A 21399-nucleotide genomic window follows, 5' to 3' on the forward strand; every position below is an offset into this window, starting at 1 on the left:
GTCCCAGTCAAGTGCTTCTGTACAGACTGCCCTCAAATATTTATTTTCCTGTGGAACATTACAGGTCTCTGGCTCCATTAATAATGCATTACAGAGGCAGTGCATTTCTCGGCAGCCCACGCTAAACACTACTGACCACTAGTTCTTTCCACAGGGATGATGTATATTAGCATCACTTTGAAATATATTTCTTTAGATAAGCAAGCCAGAGATTATGATCAAATTACCATGGCAGCTGCTTTATATGTGAGAAGCTTTGAAATGCACAGTAGATATCGAACAAGGACTTTATCACTGTTCAAAAGACCAAAGGAGCCCTCTGTTATTCGATATGCAGAGTCATGACTGGAGGAATGACGTAATACTGAGCAGCTGTAACAAATCACATGCCTCACATTTTCTCACTCTCACAATCCTGCACACTCAAGAGCTGAACTGTACCTTTGTAGTGTCAACCATTCCTTATCAGGTATATTGTCAACCACTGATGTATTTACCCATGTCGTGGAACAAAAACATCAACACTAATTACTTGTCTGGTTAACAGTCTGCCCTTCTTAAAATTGTTTTATCAGTTGCCCGTTTCTGTGTCGTCTTATCTGCAACTATATTTTAGCTGCCATCTTGGCCAGGTTAAAATCCCAGAGGTGGTTTTCAACTTTAATAAGGCCTGAACTGGATAAATAAAATAAGTAAAAACAGCTCCAAAGTGTGGGAAAATTAGATAGTGTTCATAAAAAGACAATAGCGTCCACAACAATCATTTACCTATACAGTATCTGCTGCAACAGCCAGCTTTTGTGTCGGGTTTTGTTGCAGTTAATGTTTCCAGAGTGTATACAGTGCTTCTAAAACATCCCACCCAAGGTCTGAGTTGATCTTAAGTGGCTACCTACAATGATTTTCTTTTTTTCTACACAAAAATGATGCATACCTGGAGGAGGGTTTAAATAGACACTGTTACAGGTCAGAAGTTTCTTAATGAACTGGAAATATTCCAGGCTGTATTGCATTCGGTTGTGCATGAATTGGACGTTCTGCTTGCGGACGCTGCACTCGATGACACCAGGCATCTTGACCTGATGCGGCTTGGTGGAGACGGTCAACTCCGAGATGTATTTGACAAGCTCGCTGTCCTTGTCCAGTGAGTCCATACGCTCATAGAATAGGATGTAGGCATTCCACCAGCGCTTCTGCCTCCGGTACGACATCCTTTTCATCATATGATCAAACACCTCGCCCATGTATTCCCCTCCAAAGCACTGGTTCTTCATCTCCTCCTCATCGTCCATCTTGCACTCAGTCACATCACCATCATCAAACTTATACCAGCGGTTCTTCTCGCCGTCACCCCCGTTCCTCTGGATTATGTAGGAATAGTAGTGTCCGCCACTGGCCTGGCCTGAGTGGACCAGCACTCCCACCAGACGATACTTGGAGCTGCCTGGAGGTGTCGGTTCAGAGGGCTCATTCTGTTGGATCACCTGGTTCTCCGGGTTGACGTCATCGCCCTCAAGCTTTGCCACACCAGCTACAGTGTACGGCTCCATGTCCAGCTCCCTGGGGAACTCAAAGTAGTCATTAAACTTGATGGCACACTCCCTCTCCCAGTCGTAGTCAAAGCGCTTCAGCTGGATGGCCAGGACAGGTGGCAGCTTCTTAATCAGCAGGCGCTTCACAGTGTCCACCTGACAAGAGGAGAAAACATTGTAGGTTACCTCTTTGGTCCTTTCAACAGATCTCTAAGAAGTTAATGAGAAAAAGGAAACATACTTTTAAATAAACCATGGTACACTTTACAATCACAGTCTAACACTGGCTGTTGACCAGATGGGTGCTCCATTCTCACCTTCTTATTACACTTCTCACAGTGGTAGGCATTGGCCCCCTCAAGCAGATCTCCTTTAACATACTGCTCCATGGAGTCCAACAGGTTCTGGTGATTTCTGATGTCTACATTGAGTGTTGTGAACGACTCCTCACACTCATACCTGACAACATAGAAAATTATTAGCTAACAAGAGCCCAAGTTGGTCTCAAGTATGTATTTCTGGAATTATTGAAATATTTCCAGCAACAAAGCATGGGGAAAAGGAAGGCAACTACCTGTGGGGGCATCCCTGACAGATCTTCTGGTCAGCGAAGGAACCCCCCAGCACCTTGCTGAGCATGGCGGGGTGGCCCAGAGCTTTTAGAGCTTCATCCAGACTGTCCACCAAAGAGTTGAAAAACTCCAGAGCGTCATGCTGCTCCCGCAAGTTCACTGGCTCACCCCATAACCTGAAACAAAGACAAGAAAATTAGACATCAGCAACTACCGAAACAGGCAAAATGCAGATCCAGTCAAAAATCACTGTTGTGTCTTTGAAATACCTGAACTGCTTCCAGAATCCCCTTGGGACATAGTACTGCAGCCTGGATGCAGCCAGATGTCCGAAAATGACTTGCAGGTGACGTAGTACCCCAATGTTGTACTCTTTCCTGTCCTCTGACTTACTGGAAGGTTTATCATCAAACTGATGGTGGTAGCTGAACACCTCATCACGAGGATCCACGTTACTCTGTGGTGACAGAATGTACAGATGAAGCATAACTAACATGTCTTCACATCCACAACTGTTCTTTACTTTTTTCTTCATCGGGGAAACAAGACTAAAGAGTAATGGCCACATTTTCATCAGATGATTTGTATAAATAAGTTTGAAGCCGTTTATCACTTAAAACTATTCCTGTAATTATGATGCCTTCGGCTCTGAGTTCAGCCTGCATAGCCTTTGGGCCTAGAGTTGGTCACATTTTGTCAGTCACAGGCTGAACATCTTTATTGGGCAAAAGCTTTATTGCTACACAAATTCTCACTGTACCTCATTCTCCTGCTTCTCATCCCCTGACATGTCATCATCCACGTCAGTGCCTGTGCCCTCAATGGCTAGGATGCCATTGCGGATTGGTGGGATCATGTACAGCTGCTGAATGACAGAGTTCATATAACAGGTGGCCCCGGCATTCTTCAAACCTACAAAGCCTTTGTTGGGCCGTGGCCCCACGGGAGGCAAGTACTCCCACTCTGTCAGTGTCTCACAACCTGGAAGGAGAGGTAAGGAACAACACCCTCATGCATGATGTAATTTAATAACGATCAGTGAAATGCACTGGTGAAATTGCCACAGTCGTGTCTCCCTACCCAAGTAGTACATATCAGTCAGGGTGTCGACTATTTGCTTGAGGTTGCGGACACAGCCCACAGCCAGTGCTACCAGGAGCTCAAAGCCAGCGTTGATGGAAGCAGGGGTGCTGCAAACTGGAATGGCTTGCTCTGTGGGGAACTCCCCACTCTTCATGTACTGCAAGTACACATTAGATGCTGGGAAGATGAAGTCATCAATCAGCTCCTAATCAAGAAGAAAAAGAGAAATTATCTTTTAGTAATGTTTTTGGACAGGAGACAAAATTACGGAGTGGGTGGTTTTCTTCTCTTTTCATTAACTGTTTCAGGTACGGTCTGTTTGTTGTACCTTAATGAGGTTCGCTCCTCCTTTCTCACAGCCGATGTAATACTTCTTTTCTGGTGTCTGGAAGGCTAAAAGCTCTTTGGTGACTCCAAGGTGGCCCTCCAGGATGGTCTCCTCCACACCAGTCTCACCTGTCCTCTTAACCTCATCCTAGAAAATGCAAGCATGTTGTGTACCATCAGCTAAGACCCACACTCAGCTGGGCCTGGGATAAACAACAAAGAAACTCAATATAAATGGGCATGAACGTGTTTTACCCTTATCCTTTTCAGCCAGTCGATCTCATTGTTGAGGAGCACCTCAGCATTTGGCAGGTTGATGTTGCTGTTATAGGCATAGTTCAGAAGATGTCTAAGTAAAGTGAAGTAGTCTCCAGCATGTTTGGCACGCTCCTTGGCTGTACTCTGGAAATGGACAATTAGGAATTAGGGTCTTGTAAGCAGTTAACTGTTATTGTGTCTGGCACTGTGGTGATGCATTATAATGCATATAATTAAAAGGGTGAGACACAAATGTTAGTCTTTAGGAATACAAGGCATATAGCCACTCACCCCCAGCACAGTGAAGAGGAGGGTGATAAAGAAGAGGAGAGGTCGATGGCCCATACAGCACCTAGTTGCCATCAGGAAAAACTGCTCCTGGGCCATCTGACGCACAGATCTGTTGAACACAAATGACAACATCACCAACATGAAAATCTGTCAGACCTATAAAAGGCTAGAAATGATGAAGACGTTTCCCTTTTAGCTTCAACCACTGGTTGGCACAAATCCTGATCTACTTACTTGCTGTGGCAGTGCAGCAACAAGTCTATGATAAAGGTCTGCCAAGCCTTTTCTTTACTGAGTGTATCCAGAGCCGTGGGCATTAGGGCAAAACACAGCGTCATCACTTCCAGGGCCTCGCAACACACCTGCTCATCTTCCCCATCTGGCTCCTTAGCTGCATTTGTCTAACAAGAAAACAAAAGATGAAAGACATGCAAATATACATATAGTATTGCATTGCAATGCTAAACCCTCGAAAGTCCACTAAGCCCAATAAGGTCTTTGTCATTTGGTTGCACTTCACTCAAAGTTTGGGACCTTTGGGGACCAAGTTTTTACTATCCTGTCCTCCAACAGTCTGCATCTATTAAGGAGGGAAGTGCAGCACAGACTTTATTCCATTACAGAAGTCTGTGCTGCACAACTACCAATCTAATGGAGTCCCTGCTTTCTATTCAATCTATTAGACTTGTGATATTTTCAAAAATAATTGGACAAGATTCAAAAAACTCTCATAAAAGAGGCAACTTACCTTTTCATAAATCTTGCTGATTTCTTCATTTGAACTGAAGACTAGCTGCACTGTACCACAGCCTGATGCCCACACTATTTTCTGGACCGCTCGGATCACACAAATGTCTGGGATGTACTTTGATGCCTGGAAGAAATTCTGGCAAAAAATAGTCCCATAAATCCATTAACAAAGACAACAAAAACAGATTTTCATCTACTTAACTAGAATAACTATAACTACTATTTCTTACTATCTTTATGTACAACAAATGCTACATTAAATATGAAAAACTTTCAAGAACAGATATCTACCTTTACAACCAGCTTATCTATTTAGATATTTATCCCTAAAATACTAGATCAGTACCCATAAAAACTACCTATTAAAATCAATTACTATTTCCATGTTATGTAATTTTAATCATACAAACCGTTGAAAAATCAGTTCCTTACATTTTCTGTTACCTCATCAGAAATCTGCTGGGCCAGGCGGATAGCTACATTGCGCAGCATGCATTCTGAGGCAGGGTTTGGGATGTTTTGCAGGGCACTCTGAAGGACCAGGGCCTGGTCATGAGTGGCCTGATTAATCTGTAGAAAAGGGCAGAGCAGGTGATGGGGGTGTGGAGAAAGATGAAGCCATGTCATTTATGCCAGTCAACCACTGTGGAACCAGTCATGCAGGTATGTTTCTCTGTGTGTTTTGTGTATGGCCTAACCGGTGAGACAGGAATGCTTCCCTCAGCGTTGGGCTGGCAGGCCTCGGCCACAGCCTTCACATGCCCAAAACCTACGGCAGTAAGGAGCAGCTTTGCGATCTTCAGTGCATTGAGGTAAGCCCCGCGCCTAGTCTCCATGTCCGCCGATGGGAGGAAGTTGTTCCTGGTGAGCATGCTCAACACCAGGGGCAGCCCACCACTCTTCAAGAAGTTGTACTGGAAGTCGCTGGCATCCTCGCCCAGAGTGGCACTGGCTGGCATCAGCAAAGCATAAACAACCTGGAACATTGGCAAGAATAGTGTGAAACTTCCTTTAAATCAACAGACAAGGGAGAGAAACCACAGACCTGACTCACACTCAAGATTAGTGGTATATATTGGTATCTTAGCTGAGCAGAAGCAGGAACTCTCAAATGTGGCACATGGTTAAATCATTCTATTCCTTGTGAGACATGCCATGTCATATATCATATTATATTATGATTGCTAATGAAGATGTAGTACTGCTGTTTACATGATAAATCAACTCACAATGCCACACTACATAGACTCAAAGGCAGGTCAAGCAGATAATGGAAAAAAAATGGATAAAATAGGGCACTAATAGTATTTCAACTTGTGATTTGAAAGAGACCCACCTCAATGAGGTAGAGCACTTGTGAGGGTGATGGGCCGAAGAAGCGCGAGTCGAGTGAAGGACTGAGGCTGTTCTCACCAAGCTTAGCATGGTCCAAACACACAGCTCGCAGATTCTCCACCGTAGTGTTGTCTAAGGACACAGAAATGACACAAACATGACCATGGAGCTAACATTGCCTGGGTGAATTTGTGTATGTTTTCATCAAGTCAATTGTCTGGATAGTTTCGAGAGCACAGGTGCATGTATACCTGGGGGCATGAGTTTCATGAGAACTCGAGCTCCATCTCTAAGCAGAGGCATGTTGAGGTTGCAGCCCAGATCAGCCACCTGCCACAGGAAGGAGATGTAGCGCAGATGCAGCGACATAATCTGTGAAATGGGGCATAAGGTGTTAAGAGTATTGCAGTTCACATACTGATGAACACACAATGACACAACACTGCATCTTTCAGTCAGGGATTAGAACGCAAAACACAGTGGTCAACCTGATGAAATTGACATTTTCATATTGTGATTTTGACTTCATGATAAACGTGATGTTAAATATAAGGATCCTTAACTGAGTAAAAGAAAAAAAAGGAAATAAATCATCTGCTAAAAAGTTTCAGTAATATTCAAATATATTAAAAATATAAGTGTTCAGTTTTGCTTAAAATTTGTATCCAAAGAATCAAAAATTCTTATACACAACATCTTTCACACATTACCAGTGATTTAATTAAACCATGGCTCAGCCCTGTTTATCATGGCACAAGTATAGTATTGGAGGTAATATGGAAAAAGCTCAGTTTATACAGTGTCTGTAATGTAGACTCACCACACCAGGAAGACAGCTCTCCACCTCAGGGTTGGGCCCATCGCTGTAGTGGTTGCCGTGGTTACCAGGAGAGCCCGTGGATGAGTCCGAGGAGCTGTCGGGGCTTGAGGGCATGTTGGCACTCACCTGGGTCAGCTTGGCCGTGATGAGCTATAAAAACAACAACAAAATAAAACAGTGAGCTAATGCTGGTCTAACAGCTCTGGTGTGCACACTCATTTTGGCTTCAAAACAAATATTTCTTTGGACGTGAACAGTCAGAGAGGGTCAATCATTTTAATGCAATATTAACGAACATTAAAAATAAAAGTGCTATTATATTCTATTATACTATATATAGGCACAATTACAAGCACAGAGGAGGCATCACAGTACATTTAATGAAAACAGATTTTTTTAAAGCAAAATAATAACCAATAACCAATAACTAGTTCAACATTCTCACCGTTTTGTCCTTCAAATTGAGCTGTCCAATCAGCTTCCTGTCATCAGCTGGATCAACAACCTCCCCACCAATAAAGAGCTCTATCTTGGTATGTGCAGCATTAGCTTTGATCCTGTTCAGGATGCCACGCCGAACCGAGCCGATAGTGTCATTGGTGTGAGACCAGATATCCAAATCGTCTACCTGACGGCCCTGGTTAGGGAAACGGACGATCAGCGTGATATGCTTCCCACGGAAAGCTCTGGAAAACATGTAGAAGAAAGAGGTTTGAGTGAAACAGAAATTACATGTGACCTTGTTTCTCACTTGGAGGAACATGGCACCAAATGAGAACAAAGCAAATTGACTTCTGTTTTGCTCTGGAGGATACACCCTCAAAAGGGAAAACAGAGGTCCTCAGTGACGTTTGGTAAGAACTTATCAAATTTTGAGAAAAACAGTCCACATGAATTCTCCTTGTGTGACCTGTAAAAAATACTTATTGCAGTGTCGAAGTTGGTGACAATGTTTGTTCTTCTTGGAATTTTGTCAAACTGAACATGGCACAGAAAGCAAAATCTTTGGTGACTCGGAGACAACTTTAATGTCAAAGCCTCAAGCCGGTGAAGCACAGCAATATGTTGAATAACTATTTATGAAAGGTGAAGCACAATGTTGTTGTAACTGTACCTTGACATGGGCAGTATAGTCCTCTCCTCATGGTAGTCACTGTCACACTCATTGATGTACTCCTTGAGCACAGTGAGAACCCGCACCATGCGGATAGCCTCCTGACGGGCACAGTTGATGCTGTCTTTGTCTCCATCTAACACACACAGGGTGTCGTAGGATGCCTTCAGACGGTCAAAACATGACTGGATGAAATCTTCATGAATTTCGACCTACAGGGAGAGGAAACCGGTACAACAATGAAGACAAGTAATTTCTCAATACACCACATAATTTGGTTTTAATTGACCTCTTTATAGCACAATATTTGTTGACAGATAAATCTGGACAGAAAGGGAACAAGGATTAGAAAAGAGAACAGACACAAGCTGATTAAACTTCTGCTCTAAAAGAAACAGAGCAGTTAATGTACCTGATTGACTTGTAGTTTTGGTCCAAGGTTGGTGTAGATCTCTTTCAGCAGGTCTATGGCCCGGCTGGCAATGTCATCACTTCCTTGAATTACCACCTGTGAGAGAGGAGAATATGGAAAAAAAAAAACATTTTTTTCTTCAAACAGGGCTCTCCATCACACTCAGAGTCTCCATCACAGCTGAGAGTCTGACTTTCAAGCAAACCAGTCTGTGGAGGTCTGAAGCACTAAGGTTAAGAGGAGCCTCATTACTGACCACTCAGAACACAAGAGGGGCAAGGCTCTATCTACAACAGGACTGCAGTTTTTTCACTTGCAATATAACAGAATGACAAAACCAAGCACAAATGGTTCTGGGGAGAAAGAGGATCTCAAAAACACATGAATGGTGCCAGTCACGGCTGTGTCTGTCAACTACTCTTTTGTTAACAATGCAATTACTACCTCAAGGCTATAATGACAGGAGTACAGTAGTGACAAACTGCATAGTTTGTTTCTCACATGTCACGAGTTAAGACGATTACATCTACGTTTTGAAAGGCAGACCAGAGTGTGTGTGGAATGTGAACGTAACTGATTTATTCATTAGGCAGACAGTTTTGTCCAAAGCAGCATGCAAGACGACGCAGAGCAACTGGTCATTCAGTTAGAACTACAGCCTACACATATCTCAATGTGTTTCCCAGCAAAGTGCATTGTTTCCCCTCTCTGTAACACACAAACTTAAAAACTATCTAACCAGAAGCTTTTAAAATCAGACATCTGTCTGTTAGTTCCAGAGACTTAAGTGGTGCTCAAGGTGACTAAATGGAGATTTCTTTTCCAGGTTTCAAGGTATTTAATTTAGTGTGTGCATAGCACAAAAACAAAAGAAAGGTGGTACTTTCAACAACCTGCCTCCCTCCTAGATAAACTAAAAATATAAATAATAAAAATATCTGTCTATGTGTTCCTGTTGCAACAAATCTCCTCACCCTCCAAAGGTAGTCCAAGCCTATTAGTTCCAGGTCATCCATCATGTAGGCCCTGCGTTTTGCTACCAGCTTGCCCTCCCTGCAGTTGACAGCCTTGAAGAACCTCTCAAAGCACTTCATGCCATTCTCCGTCAGCAGAGATGGGTCCAACTGCAGAACGTTGTTCTCGAAGAAGTCCTTATTGATGTCTGGGTCCAGGTCTGGCTCATCACCCATCAGCTTGGAGTACCTATTGGGTGGCAGGAAAGTAACAGTATTCAGAACAGAAGCATGTTGATTAACAAGTCTGAGGGAATTCATTTAAACTGAAGGCCAGAAGATCAAATCAAACAATACCATTTGAAGCAGGCCTCACGGTCACAGAGAAACACTGCATTCTCCGCCAAACACTTCCAGATTTGCTTGGCCTGAGGGGCACACAACCACAGCTGGCCATCTTTTAGCAGGAACCTGGCAAAAAAGAAAAGAAAGAAAATCAATAGTGGACACTTGGGACCTGCCGGTTAGAGAAATGTGCTTGTGAAGGTCATGTAGTTGGTCTCAGACTTGCATCATAATTGATGGTGGGGCTGAATTCACTGGGTACCACTTGCTCCTCCCTAATTACCCACTGTTGTCCTTGAACAAGCTACTTCAATTGAGCAGCTCAGTGGCTGGCAGGCACAACTGTGGATGGACTGTGTAGCTCCCATGGGTTTTGTGCAAGTGTGACAAATTGGATCTACATTAAACTGTGTATTATATATTTAAGTGCATAAACATTACCTCAGACTCTGACAAAGATGGAAAATTGTAACATATGAAACCACAGAGGAACTGTCAAGCATGTACTAAGGCAACAGTTTTTTAATCATCTCACACTGTTATTCTGGTTTACATATTAATGTATTTCTCAACTTTCTCTGTGCTATTGGTGAATCAGAGCTACTTTCATAAAACTGACCCACTTTGTCTTCAAATGGGCATCAGAGTAATTGGATGGATCTAGTAGCAAAGCATTGGCAATTTATTAAAGCCGATCTGAGCCAACACACTTAAAATACAGCAACCTGTAAGGCAGAAAATGCTTGATAATTATGTTTTTATATTTTCATTTCTTCCATTCCTAGTTGTTGTCTCAGCTTTTAGGTGGAGTTCTCTGAACCTTTTTTCAATTGATGTGTTCAACTGTGATATGTAAGGCAATGTTGTACCTCAGAAAGTTGAGTCGTTCCTGTACCTCCTGGACATGGCTGTAGCGGCTTCCTGGCCTGACCGTCTGGGGGTCAAACTCAGCTTGTTCTTCTGTTAAAGCACACAAACACACATAGCCAGACTGCAAACAGTGCACATCACTGAGCCAACAGCTATACCTGTGAAAATGAAATGTCAGACGAACACAGGGTTCTATTTCTGTCTGTGACAATGTACCTTTGGAGAACTGCCTCATGGTCTCCATGTAGGCTGAGAGGTTCTCAGCCACTAGGGTGACTAGAGCGTGGTTATGCTGCAACTGGTTGATCAAGTCATGGCGGTAAAACACATGAGGACTTCTCTGGGTTTGACTGAAGAGAGAACAGCAGGAGTAGAGGTTGTAAGGAGAGACAAAAACAGAAATCCAACGGGAAGTAAGCAAGACTGAAGTGAGAAAGCCAACATTACATACTGTACTTTTATTAACACATCTTCTAATTTAAAAAAAAAAAACATAGCATGACTGATTCCTCATTTGTTTCTTGAGACATAGAGAAAGCAGCTTTTAGTATATTGGTGTGTGTGTGTGTGTGTGTGTGTGTGTGTGTGTGTGTGTGCGCGCATGTGTGCATGTGCATAGTGTCTAAAGTGTATAGAATAACCAGCAGAAGAAGTCATATCAATAAAGGCCATTTCCTGCCTTGTTTTCCACATAAAATTATATTTTTAATTCGAAAACTAAACTCAAGGACCAAAAGAGCCTATAATCCATTGCTGAGCTTTGATAGTCACCTCACTAAAAAGAGCCCCATGGGAATCTGGAACACACTAAAATCTGTTTGAATTATAATGTCAAATCATTGTTGTTGTTGTTTTTTAAAGCTCAGATTTATTAAAATTCTGAAGTTACACTATGACTCCAGTTTACTTATTAGCACTGGCTAGATTACACTGAATAGAACAACTATTACCAAAACACATTCTAGTGTTATTACATTTTATTGCATTTACAATTAAATGCATATGAAAAGCAGGAGAACAGGATTAGCATCAATTTGAATATGTGGGTTCAAGGCATGAAATACCCCTGATATTTTGCATTAAGTGATTTGTGCTGAAAGGAGCTGGCATCAAGAAGAATGGGGCTCCATCTCAAAGGACCTTTCATTTAGTTGTGTAACTGTCTAGATTTAAGATCTACTCTGTGTATGCACTATGGCTTGCGTTCAGTCCTGAAAAACTGCACAGAAAGCCCCATAAAGTGCCTCTGGAGAAATTATGCCTATCAGAGTTTACCCAAAGATGTCTGCTTTTCAGATATCATGGTAACCACACCTCACAAATGTTTTGGACATGGCTTTTAGTAACCACACCTTTATTTTATCTAACTTGAAACTGCATTTAATATGAACAAATAATGTGTCTAAAGAAACTGTCTAATTCAAATTGTTTAATAATGAAATCAAATGACAATAAACATAATGACAATCATCAATGATTATCATTATTAAGCATTAATGACTCATTAGAGTCGGCTGCATTAGACATATTTTACATTGCATGATTGTGACCACAGCTTTTAGTCCCATTGATCTAAGATCTAGTTTCTCTTCAGGCCGCATTTTCAATTTCTTAAACCGAAGGTCAAGTGCAACGAAGAATGTGATGGATAAGCATCTGGGTTGCCAAGGTTTATAACAAGAGCAGAGAAGGTATAATTTAATGTTCCCAAGAACCCTAAACGTAGAGCTCATTGCTTAGCCATTAGTGAGAACACAAGTATCTTGTATCAGTCTTGTCTCGTGCTTGACTGAAATACACATGTGCAAGGCTTGAACAGGAGACTGGATGAGGAATCTGTCATTTGAGATGAAACCCAAGAAAGAATTGCTTAAGCGGATTCATGACAGACATTTACATTTTATATAGTATATATCATAAACATGTCAAAGAGAAAGTTAGACTTGACGTAACACAGAAATAGGTAGAACCCTGGAATTAGCTCTCAACTTACCCCGCTAAGTTCGTTTGTATGTTAATTGGCATTTTCTTTCTGAAAAACAACAGGCATGTATACTACATATTTTCTACATTGACTACAAAAAAAACACTACTTCATAAATAAATAATTTACGATTAATGCTAAACAGTATGATTTCAAATCAATCTTACAATAATTTCACAAATTCACCATGGTAATGTTGAATTAATGCTCATGTTTGCTCGCACTGTAGTCCCTGGTTAAAATTTTTTATTTTTTTAACTACTACAGTTCCCTTACGATTTTAAATCCTCGTAACACAGGATAGGTGTTGAATTTTGCTAAACCTATGCCTCTTATCAACATGTATAGCAAATAGGCCTTTTTCATTGAGACAATTTGACATGTCACAGTTGGAAAAACACAATCGTAAAGAATAAAATTAACGGTGGTTGAATTCCATTATGCTGCACAGGCTTCTGGGTTTTGGGTTTGTGCATGCTAGTTCCCAGTCTGACGGCTTACTGGGACATTTGAATAGAATGGAGTCAACTAATGTTATTAGTAATACCTGTGCTTTTGCTGCTACGATAAGTCAAAATGTCTGCTGTAAAAAAAGGCCTACGATTTAAAAAAATATTCATGTAAACACAAACAGTACCTTTTACCAGCTACCAGACTAGTCTGTAAACAGAAGTGGGCATTTCAACTGGATGGCTGTTGAGTTAAGGTTCAGACTTAACTTACTGAATTTATCAACATTATCCTGTGCCATCTTTGAACTGCAATAATAGACTTTACTTTATTACAGTATAACAAAGCCAACTAAGTAAGTCAAAAGAAAAATGAGCATCCCTTGGTCCAAACCATCCTAATAAGGAAATAGCAGCCAAATACCTGTAATGCTTGATTAAAAGGGCCTCGAGGCCACATACAGCAGGGCACTTTTTCAGATCATACCGAAATAGATAAAATCAGGAGGTTGGGAGTGAAATTTGATTTAGTGAGACATATTTAACAGTTTGAAAGAAATGTAGAAATGGAAATTTTGTGTGTACTGCCCAGTCCTGTTGGTTAATTAGTGCACTGGGATGAGTTGCAGAGGACAATTCTGATGTTATCTTGCAATGATACGACACTTAACTGCTGGGTCATTCACTCTCTCGGGCACGAGGCATAGGAGTTGACATGCCTCAGCTCAAAATGCCAAGAACATAAGATGGTGAAAAGTGTGAATCTTAAGTGTCTTGTTGCTTTTCTTATGGGTGTTCATGCATTATGTGCAAAGTCAATCAATAATTCAGAGTAAAACACTTTAAAATAATACCAAAGACTGATTTCATACTTGCCAACATTAGACTTGTCCTGGTCATGTTTCTCTGATACAAAATGGACCTTACCTAAGGTTTTGAGGGGCTTCTCCAAAGAGGCTACAAATTTCTCTGATTTGCTTCAGGGCAGGGATCACCCATTTATCATTGGTTCGTAACTCTTCTATGAAGCGATCTATCCACTGAATCTTCTGTGTGTCTCTGTCCTGTGAGTGAAAATTAAACATCCTCAGTTTTTTGAGTTAAATGAGCCCTCAATATGTCATTTTGCATTCCATTCACCTTGAAATATATTTATCAACAACAGTCCAACATGTACCTGGGAGCAACTGTAATCCAATATCTTGATGTGAGCACTAAGAGCCTGGTCCATGATGTCTACAGGCACATCATCGCTGTGTGCCAGGTTCCACAGTAGGTTGAGGACCTTGTGGGCCATCACCCCATCCTTATCATCCTCAGCCAAGCGCCGGATAAGTTCCAGCAGTTTTTCACGCTGCTTTTTGCTGGCATTGGTCCAGCTTGCCTGCACAAGAACAACAATCAAGTCCAGATGTTATGGTAGTGCATATAATACTGTGTTGTTGTGATGCAACAATTCAGCTGTAGCGTGATTAAGTCAGGACCCAATTAAAAGGTATAGTATATTATGTGCACAACCCTGTTATAATCTGTGATTGAGTGTCTGCTTAATATAACTCTTACTCACCTTGAAGCAGTCAAAAAGGTGATCAAGCTGCTCAGGTGAGAAGTCCCACGCCAGCTTGGCCAGGAGGTCATGAACATTCTTCACAATGGCCTCATGCTTACCAGCCTGCAGATATACAGATACAACAACCCGACTGTTGGGTTAACAAAATACCTAGAATGTCTACCACGTCTCAGTTGCAGTGCACACAAATGGAGATCAACAGCGAGGTCCTGCACATTGTGCAGCAGGCAACTTTTTGTTTGGAATGCACAACTGCAGTTGTGTTTCTGTTAAAGGGAAGTGAGGCATGGTTTGTAATGCTACTCTGTTTGGATGTTGTTCTGCAAACAAAGGCAAGAAAATTGCATTTTAATTTCAATGTAATTTTGCTCTAGTCTTGGTGTAGCAAGGTCAAAACTCCAGCAACACCTGTAGCATACAGAACACTTTGTGAGATGAACGCTTTGGCTTTTTATCAGGGTCATGTGATGGAGGCCTCATCTGACCCCAATGACCAACTTGAAAAGTGTTGGTGGCACAGTTAAGTCTTTCTTTATACTACTACTACTAATTTTGACCTCTTCAGACTATTTCCCTTCTCCATGCAGCTTGGAAGTAGGTTAGGTTGTACCAGAAGTCCCTACTCCATTTTTACTCTACATAGGACTAGAGCCAAATCCACAGCAGTGCATGCTGTGATCACACCATGCAGGCACAACCTGTATTGGCATGGTCAGTAACACTAATGGTATCAGCTCATTGTCTGGGAAAATGAAAAGCAGACACTGAGGATAAGTCTAAAAACACAACTGGTGACTGATAATTGTTTGCAATGTTTGCTGCTCACTTCTATAAAAAAAAGTTGCAGTGTACCTGTGCAGCCCAGATGTTGTCCAGATCCTGCATTGTAAGAGCTTTCTCTTTGATAACAAAGCGAAGGATCTTCTCCAGTTTCTCTACATACTGCGGCTGGTGCAAACTGTCCCTCAGCACAATGGACAGGATATGGTTCTGTTGGATCCACTCCTGAGGTAGAATAAGGAGACACAGAAAGCAGAAGTGGACTTCAGATACAGAGATATCATTGATACAACGTACAAAAGTTAAGGGCTGAGCTGATCTTACCGCCATGCGCTCTGCCGTCAGCCATTCCTCCTCCTCAGGGTTATGCCGATGAGTGTAGTAGGACACGCTGGAGATCACCTTGTTCACTTCATTTAGTGCATTCATTTTGCCATTAAAAGAAGAAATTTGCAATAACCTGGTGACAAAAAAGAGAGGTTATTTAATTAACATGAAAACATACTAAATGTGTAGAGTATAACGATAATTGCACTGACATTGTCCTTACTCTGATAAGATGACACTCACCTAAGAATCATTTTTAACCTAAAAATCTCTAAATTCTTAACGGTCTCCTCCTGCCCTGGTACACGAGAAGCCAGATTCTTCAGAGACTTGATTATCATGGACAGTGCGTCGTTTTTGGCTTCATTCTTGGCCTCTTTCTTCAGCTCCTCATCTGTGAGATTCTCTAGAAACTGAGGAACCATCTCGATGACTGGAAGGAAGTACTTCTTTACCGTGTGCAATGTGAGGAACTCATAACACTGGCCAAAAGGCCTGTAACACAGAGAACACAAAGTCAGCTCACACAAACTTGTAAGAACATCAACATCACACAGACATAGTACTTTGCAAGCCCATAAAATGTTAAGAAAGCCCATTGACATGTTGGAGAATACTGTGCATTTTCATTAAATAGCAGCCTCACTTGATAAGTGCAGCGATGATCTGGACGTTCAGTGCTTGGCCGCTCATGAAGCGATCGTGCAACATTTGAAACCCGTTTAACGTGCCAAATTTGTTTATTAAGTCCACCAACCAGCCCTGTAAAGAAAGAAAAAAAACAAGAGAAAAACACATTGAAGAAATTACCTTAATCTGTTAACTGGGAGATGGTTTCACAAACTGTCCTCCATGTCCATTTAGAAGAGATTTCATGTTGGGATTATAACTGACATTAATTTCCTAACATAAATGTAAACATTTCCTTATTTTTATCCTCCAACTAAGTCCACAAATACAAACTTGAAAAACAGTATTTTCTGATTTTTTTTCCTCGTTTGAAAAAGAGATCCAAGGCTTTGAGGTACAGACACAGCATTAGAGGGGGGCTGGGAGAGGCATCAAACAGCTGGTCTATCTGACCAGATATTTAACTGCTTCTTTTAAGCAAACAAATAACTTTAGGATGTTAAAAAGTTGTACAATGTAGTTTAATATGTAGGCATTACAGATTAGATTTCAATCCTAATACACAAACAGGAGCAAATCTGACTTAATAGTTGGACTGTGGAACCCTAAGTAGACCTGGGCCCCTGCCAACAGAGGCAGACAGGCGAGCAGTGCTGCAGTGCTGTTCATACTGACCCCATGCCCACGCCGTATTCATCACTCTTTCACTGTAAAATTCCTATTCTCTGGTGTATCCACCTTCTCTTTCATACAATCTGCTTTCTGAGACAAGCCCTAAGTGTCTTATGGACTGTGAGTGCCATATTTTTCATTATCAGGCCACTCCAGAGAGGGATTCTCTTTGTTTCATAAAGGGCCCTTAGGGTGAGACTAAAATGCCACTCTATGCATTCCGTCTAGGCGGAAGAAAGACAGGCCAACTGTCCTCTGGAGGAAGAAAACAGCCTTTTTTCAAAATGACTGTCCCTGACAAGATGATTTTTAATTTTCTACAGCCCAACCATTTATCCTAAAGAGAAATAAATGAGCAGTATCATACACAGTCTATACTATCAAAAGTGGAAAACAGACATTCTGAGTCTGATCACAGAATGAAGGGCACATTACAAAAAGGTCTGTTCTAAGGACAGTTCAAAGCTGGCAAGCTGAAAGGAAGAATGAGTCTATGACTGACTTCAAAACTTGTTGAACCTTATATCAAGCATACATGTTTGGCTGTTACAGTGGTGATTCACCTTAGGAGAGCGTGGGTCTGGTGGTCGGGCGAAGAGCTCATCGTCGGCCAGCTGTGCTCCAGCGGGGACAGTCTCAGAGGGCCGTGTGCCATTGTAGATGTGGAACTTGCAGTGAGGGTTGGTGGCCATGGCCAGCAGCTCCAGTAGAGGGAACCAGTCCTGAGAGAGCTTGGCCACACACAGCTCCACCAACCGGTGTGTGTTATTGATGATGCACCTCTGTGAAACAAGGTTTGAGGGTAGAAAATATGAATTTATGACACAATGGTTTACTACCATTAACCTTGCATTTTTACCTGAAAATCCACACATAGACACATGATACATTACAATAAATACACTGTACGTGGAAATATGAGAAATACTATATTATTCATGGGTTCTGCTCTGTTGTCCTGCAGTCAAGCATCTACCACAGACTTAACTACTAAAACAAGACTACTGGTCAATTCTTATGTTTTAGTCCTAAGGCTTACATTTTGGTGGCTGTACTGGCATCTGACATCATCAGCATGTAGGGATGCACGATAACTTTTCTAAAACCGATAACTTTCAGCTCAGCAAAGAAACCTATTTGATATCTCACATCAATTTAAATAAGGTGCAATACTTGATATAAAAAATAAAGGCCCCTTGAACTGATGCAAATACATGCACTTGTCGATGTAAACAAACTGAAAAAGTGCACTCCATTGTAAGTCAAGCGGCATCATGTCCATGATTAAATCTTCAATAACCGCAGCCCGTGGGTCATCTTTGGCAAATTTCTTGGATTTTTCAAAAAGTGTGTTAGTCCCTGTGGCTTCTTTGCGGCTGCCTTGCTAAGCATCTTGTTAGCATCTTTAGCAGCCTGGGCGTCCTCATACGCTTTCCAAACTCCGTCGAAGCGATGGCTATGTTTCAGGTGGCTGATCAGGTTTGAAGTATTACAGCTTGTGCTATTTCTCCCTCCTCGTGGAACTCGCTTGGAACATTTGTTAATAATAACCAGTGAACTGTCTTCTTCGGAAACTCTGATGAAGTCTAAACTCTATTTTCGTGAGCATGCTGTGCCGCATGCTGCATTCACGGTGTAACGTTAATTCCCCCGTTCCCTCATTTGCTAGTTGTTCTTTGGCCTTTTTAAGTTCATATTTCTATTTTTTATGCGTAACATGTGGATAAATACTGCAAATATCAATTCAAGTCAGCAACTACCAAAATTATGACTGAGTTACGTCACTTGAACGCAGCATTCACTGCAGGCCATTCGGGTCTCATAGTGGGAGCGAGGCACTGCTGTGCTGACGAAAATATAGATGTTATCGGGGCTATTGGTCATGATATCGGGCTTATTGGAATGACGTCATAATTTCCTGTTATTGGCCTGATACTTATCGTGCACCCCTATCAGCATGTTTGATGTGAAAACTATTTCCACACACAAAAAAAGGTTTGCCTGCTAATCCTAAAATGACATATCAGCTGCCCCTTGTGCATGACTCCTGACTGGTTCCCAGATCTGAAGGAATTTGACATGAGTAATCAATATGAGACTGACTCGTCGTAGCAATCCAAAGGTCTTTCAGAGATGTCAGTCATGTGGTTGACAAGAATCTGGTTGCCTCCAGATGAGAATAAAAGCAGCATCATGACATGAAAGTCAACAATTATTTTAAGGGTGACAGAAGAAACAAAGACATTTGGTCCTTTAAGTCCTTGTCTGTCTCACTGGTTTACCGTGAAAAGGTTCAAGAGATCAATCTCCCTAATACAACAGAACAGCCAGCCTCAGCTACTTCCAACAAAAAGATCATTGATCACTGCTGGCATTGCCTCTTTGCCTCAGCTCTTTGTAAACCAAACCAAAAACTCAATTTACATGCAAGACTCAATCTGAACAATGCAAGATTCTAATAAGAGAAGGTTAAAGATGGAAAAAAGAATAAATAAATCTAAGACGACTATGCTGAGTCATGCCACCTGACAATAATAGAGTTTTTTATCAGCCTTTTATAACACATTTGATCCCTTCCATTTAAACCACCACAGAGTAGTTCTGTGGGAGCTGAAATTGGGGTCAAATTTCAAAGATGGACATCCTTTATCAGGGAAGTCTTTACCTCTAAAATTGAGCTTGTATATACCTTACATACACCAGACATATTTCCTTTCACAAAAACTTAAGTTGTAAATGTATTATGGGTTGATTATTTATGCTAGAACTAACTCCTCCGCTAAAATGTCCAGTGTGTAGGATTTTGGAGGATCTACTGGCAGAAATGAAAATTCAGTTGTTTGGAACCTGCAAACTCAATGCTAGATGCCACTAAATCCTACATATTTACAGAAGCACATTTTTTCAGTACCAAAAAACAATGCAACAATGAAAACTCACATGAATCTCAAACTTCCAGCCACTGACTGCCTCATCTGTCAGGATCTTTGTGAAGGAGATGGTCAGACCATCTCTGAAAAACCTCTGACATGCCTCACACTTCACATCCAGTCCTGCAAAGGAAAACATCCATCACATAATACCATTCCATTCATATATAATGTGCAGAGAATTGTATTCAATTGTCTTTAACTGTCCTTACATTAAGATTCATTTATAAAGGTTTCAGTTTACGAATGGCCTAGGTACGGGAAATTCTGCTGTTGGTTTAAAACTCTGGCTACTTTCTGAGCCCTGTTGAGTTTAATAAGATGAATTTCTCCTGTTTGTCGGTGAAAATCTTCCAGGACACGCGGACCTAAACCAACTGGAAACTTTCATTGATTGAAAATGTAAATAAGGTCAAGCTGATACGAGCAAATAATTGAATCATTTGTTTATTCTGCAATATGTAGGTTATGTACATCTTTTAAAAGACATGTTTATGTTGAAATAAATATACAAGTATTATGTCTTTTGTTGTATATATTCTCGAATGGTATGAACCTGTGTTTTTTCAGAAGGAATAACTGAACATCATTTTGGTCAATTTTCACAGCCCTAGTACAGAGAAAAGAATCATATGTTGTGATTGCTTTGATTTTAGTGGTGAAATGTTCTATCATTAATCTATTATTCAATTGAGAAAATTCTCATTTATTTTTTTAAATACAAGCATTTGCTGTTCCAACTTCTCAAATTTGAACACTTGTTGCTTTCCGCTTTATGTCAATGTAAACTGAAAATCTTTTGGACAGTAGGTAGTGGTGAGTAACAGAAACCACACGTTTCATTACTCACTATTTTCTATTTTTTAGACTATGGTCTAAACTATAATCAGCGTTAATTAAATAATTTAAAAAATACTTGACAGATTAAAAATGAAACAAAATGGTTGGCAGTAGCCCTATTTTCTACAGTTGAAAATGTGATGATGAACAATTGGCACATGATCAGCCTTCAAGATGCTACAAAGCATCTCTTTAGACACAAAAGAACGTTTTGTATATTCCTACCTTTTTTACTCAGGTCTATAGCAGCTTCCAAGAGGACTTCTAACTCCCCTTTTGGCAAAACTGGAACGACCCAACGAGGCCTGGGAGTAAAACAAATAATAAAAAAAAAGAATCAACAGACAAACCACCATACACATGTAAAAGGCATGGATGTTGCATGGATAATGTCTACCTGTACCCCACCCCAAGGAACTCAGTTTACCCTGTTGAAAACCTTGTCTGTGTGTGTGACTGTTGTGATGTGTTCAGACTGGATGGGAAGCCAATCTTAAAGGGCACCTACAAAGTCACATGTAGACGAATTTATGCCCGTCACAAACTCTCTGACTG

At 41.1% G+C, this 21399-nt stretch overlaps 1 protein-coding gene across 5 annotated transcripts in view; it reads right to left on the minus strand.

The window, feature by feature from the left end:
• usp9 (ubiquitin specific peptidase 9) overlaps positions 1-21399 on the minus strand; it is a 40617-nt gene that overhangs the window by 10758 nt on the left and 8460 nt on the right. For 3 of the 5 annotated variants that reach the window (XM_041950051.1, XM_041950053.1, XM_041950052.1), the window contains exons 4-37: positions 21070-21149; positions 20015-20127; positions 17638-17856; positions 16419-16534; positions 16016-16267; positions 15770-15905; positions 15518-15670; positions 14663-14767; positions 14273-14479; positions 14023-14159; positions 12656-12694; positions 10879-11012; positions 10662-10752; positions 9805-9918; positions 9469-9697; positions 8495-8590; positions 8083-8294; positions 7414-7654; positions 6969-7118; positions 6400-6520; positions 6150-6280; positions 5512-5790; positions 5246-5383; positions 4812-4949; positions 4298-4464; positions 4064-4172; positions 3770-3916; positions 3516-3662; positions 3185-3392; positions 2865-3085; positions 2374-2561; positions 2107-2280; positions 1850-1991; positions 935-1688 (exon numbers count right to left, since the gene is read on the minus strand). In XM_041950051.1, coding sequence (XP_041805985.1) covers positions 935-1688; positions 1850-1991; positions 2107-2280; positions 2374-2561; positions 2865-3085; positions 3185-3392; positions 3516-3662; positions 3770-3916; positions 4064-4172; positions 4298-4464; positions 4812-4949; positions 5246-5383; positions 5512-5790; positions 6150-6280; positions 6400-6520; positions 6969-7118; positions 7414-7654; positions 8083-8294; positions 8495-8590; positions 9469-9697; positions 9805-9918; positions 10662-10752; positions 10879-11012; positions 12656-12694; positions 14023-14159; positions 14273-14479; positions 14663-14767; positions 15518-15670; positions 15770-15905; positions 16016-16267; positions 16419-16534; positions 17638-17856; positions 20015-20127; positions 21070-21149 — 5888 coding nt within the window. The remainder of the gene's footprint in view (positions 1-934; positions 1689-1849; positions 1992-2106; positions 2281-2373; positions 2562-2864; positions 3086-3184; positions 3393-3515; positions 3663-3769; positions 3917-4063; positions 4173-4297; positions 4465-4811; positions 4950-5245; positions 5384-5511; positions 5791-6149; positions 6281-6399; positions 6521-6968; positions 7119-7413; positions 7655-8082; positions 8295-8494; positions 8591-9468; positions 9698-9804; positions 9919-10661; positions 10753-10878; positions 11013-12655; positions 12695-14022; positions 14160-14272; positions 14480-14662; positions 14768-15517; positions 15671-15769; positions 15906-16015; positions 16268-16418; positions 16535-17637; positions 17857-20014; positions 20128-21069; positions 21150-21399) is intronic. The other 2 variants (XM_041950054.1, XM_041950055.1) reach the window with 1 other exon arrangement.

Source organism: Chelmon rostratus, chromosome 13 (assembly GCF_017976325.1).
Source record: "Chelmon rostratus isolate fCheRos1 chromosome 13, fCheRos1.pri, whole genome shotgun sequence".
In the NCBI taxonomy this organism is placed as follows: Eukaryota; Metazoa; Chordata; class Actinopteri; order Chaetodontiformes; family Chaetodontidae; genus Chelmon; species Chelmon rostratus.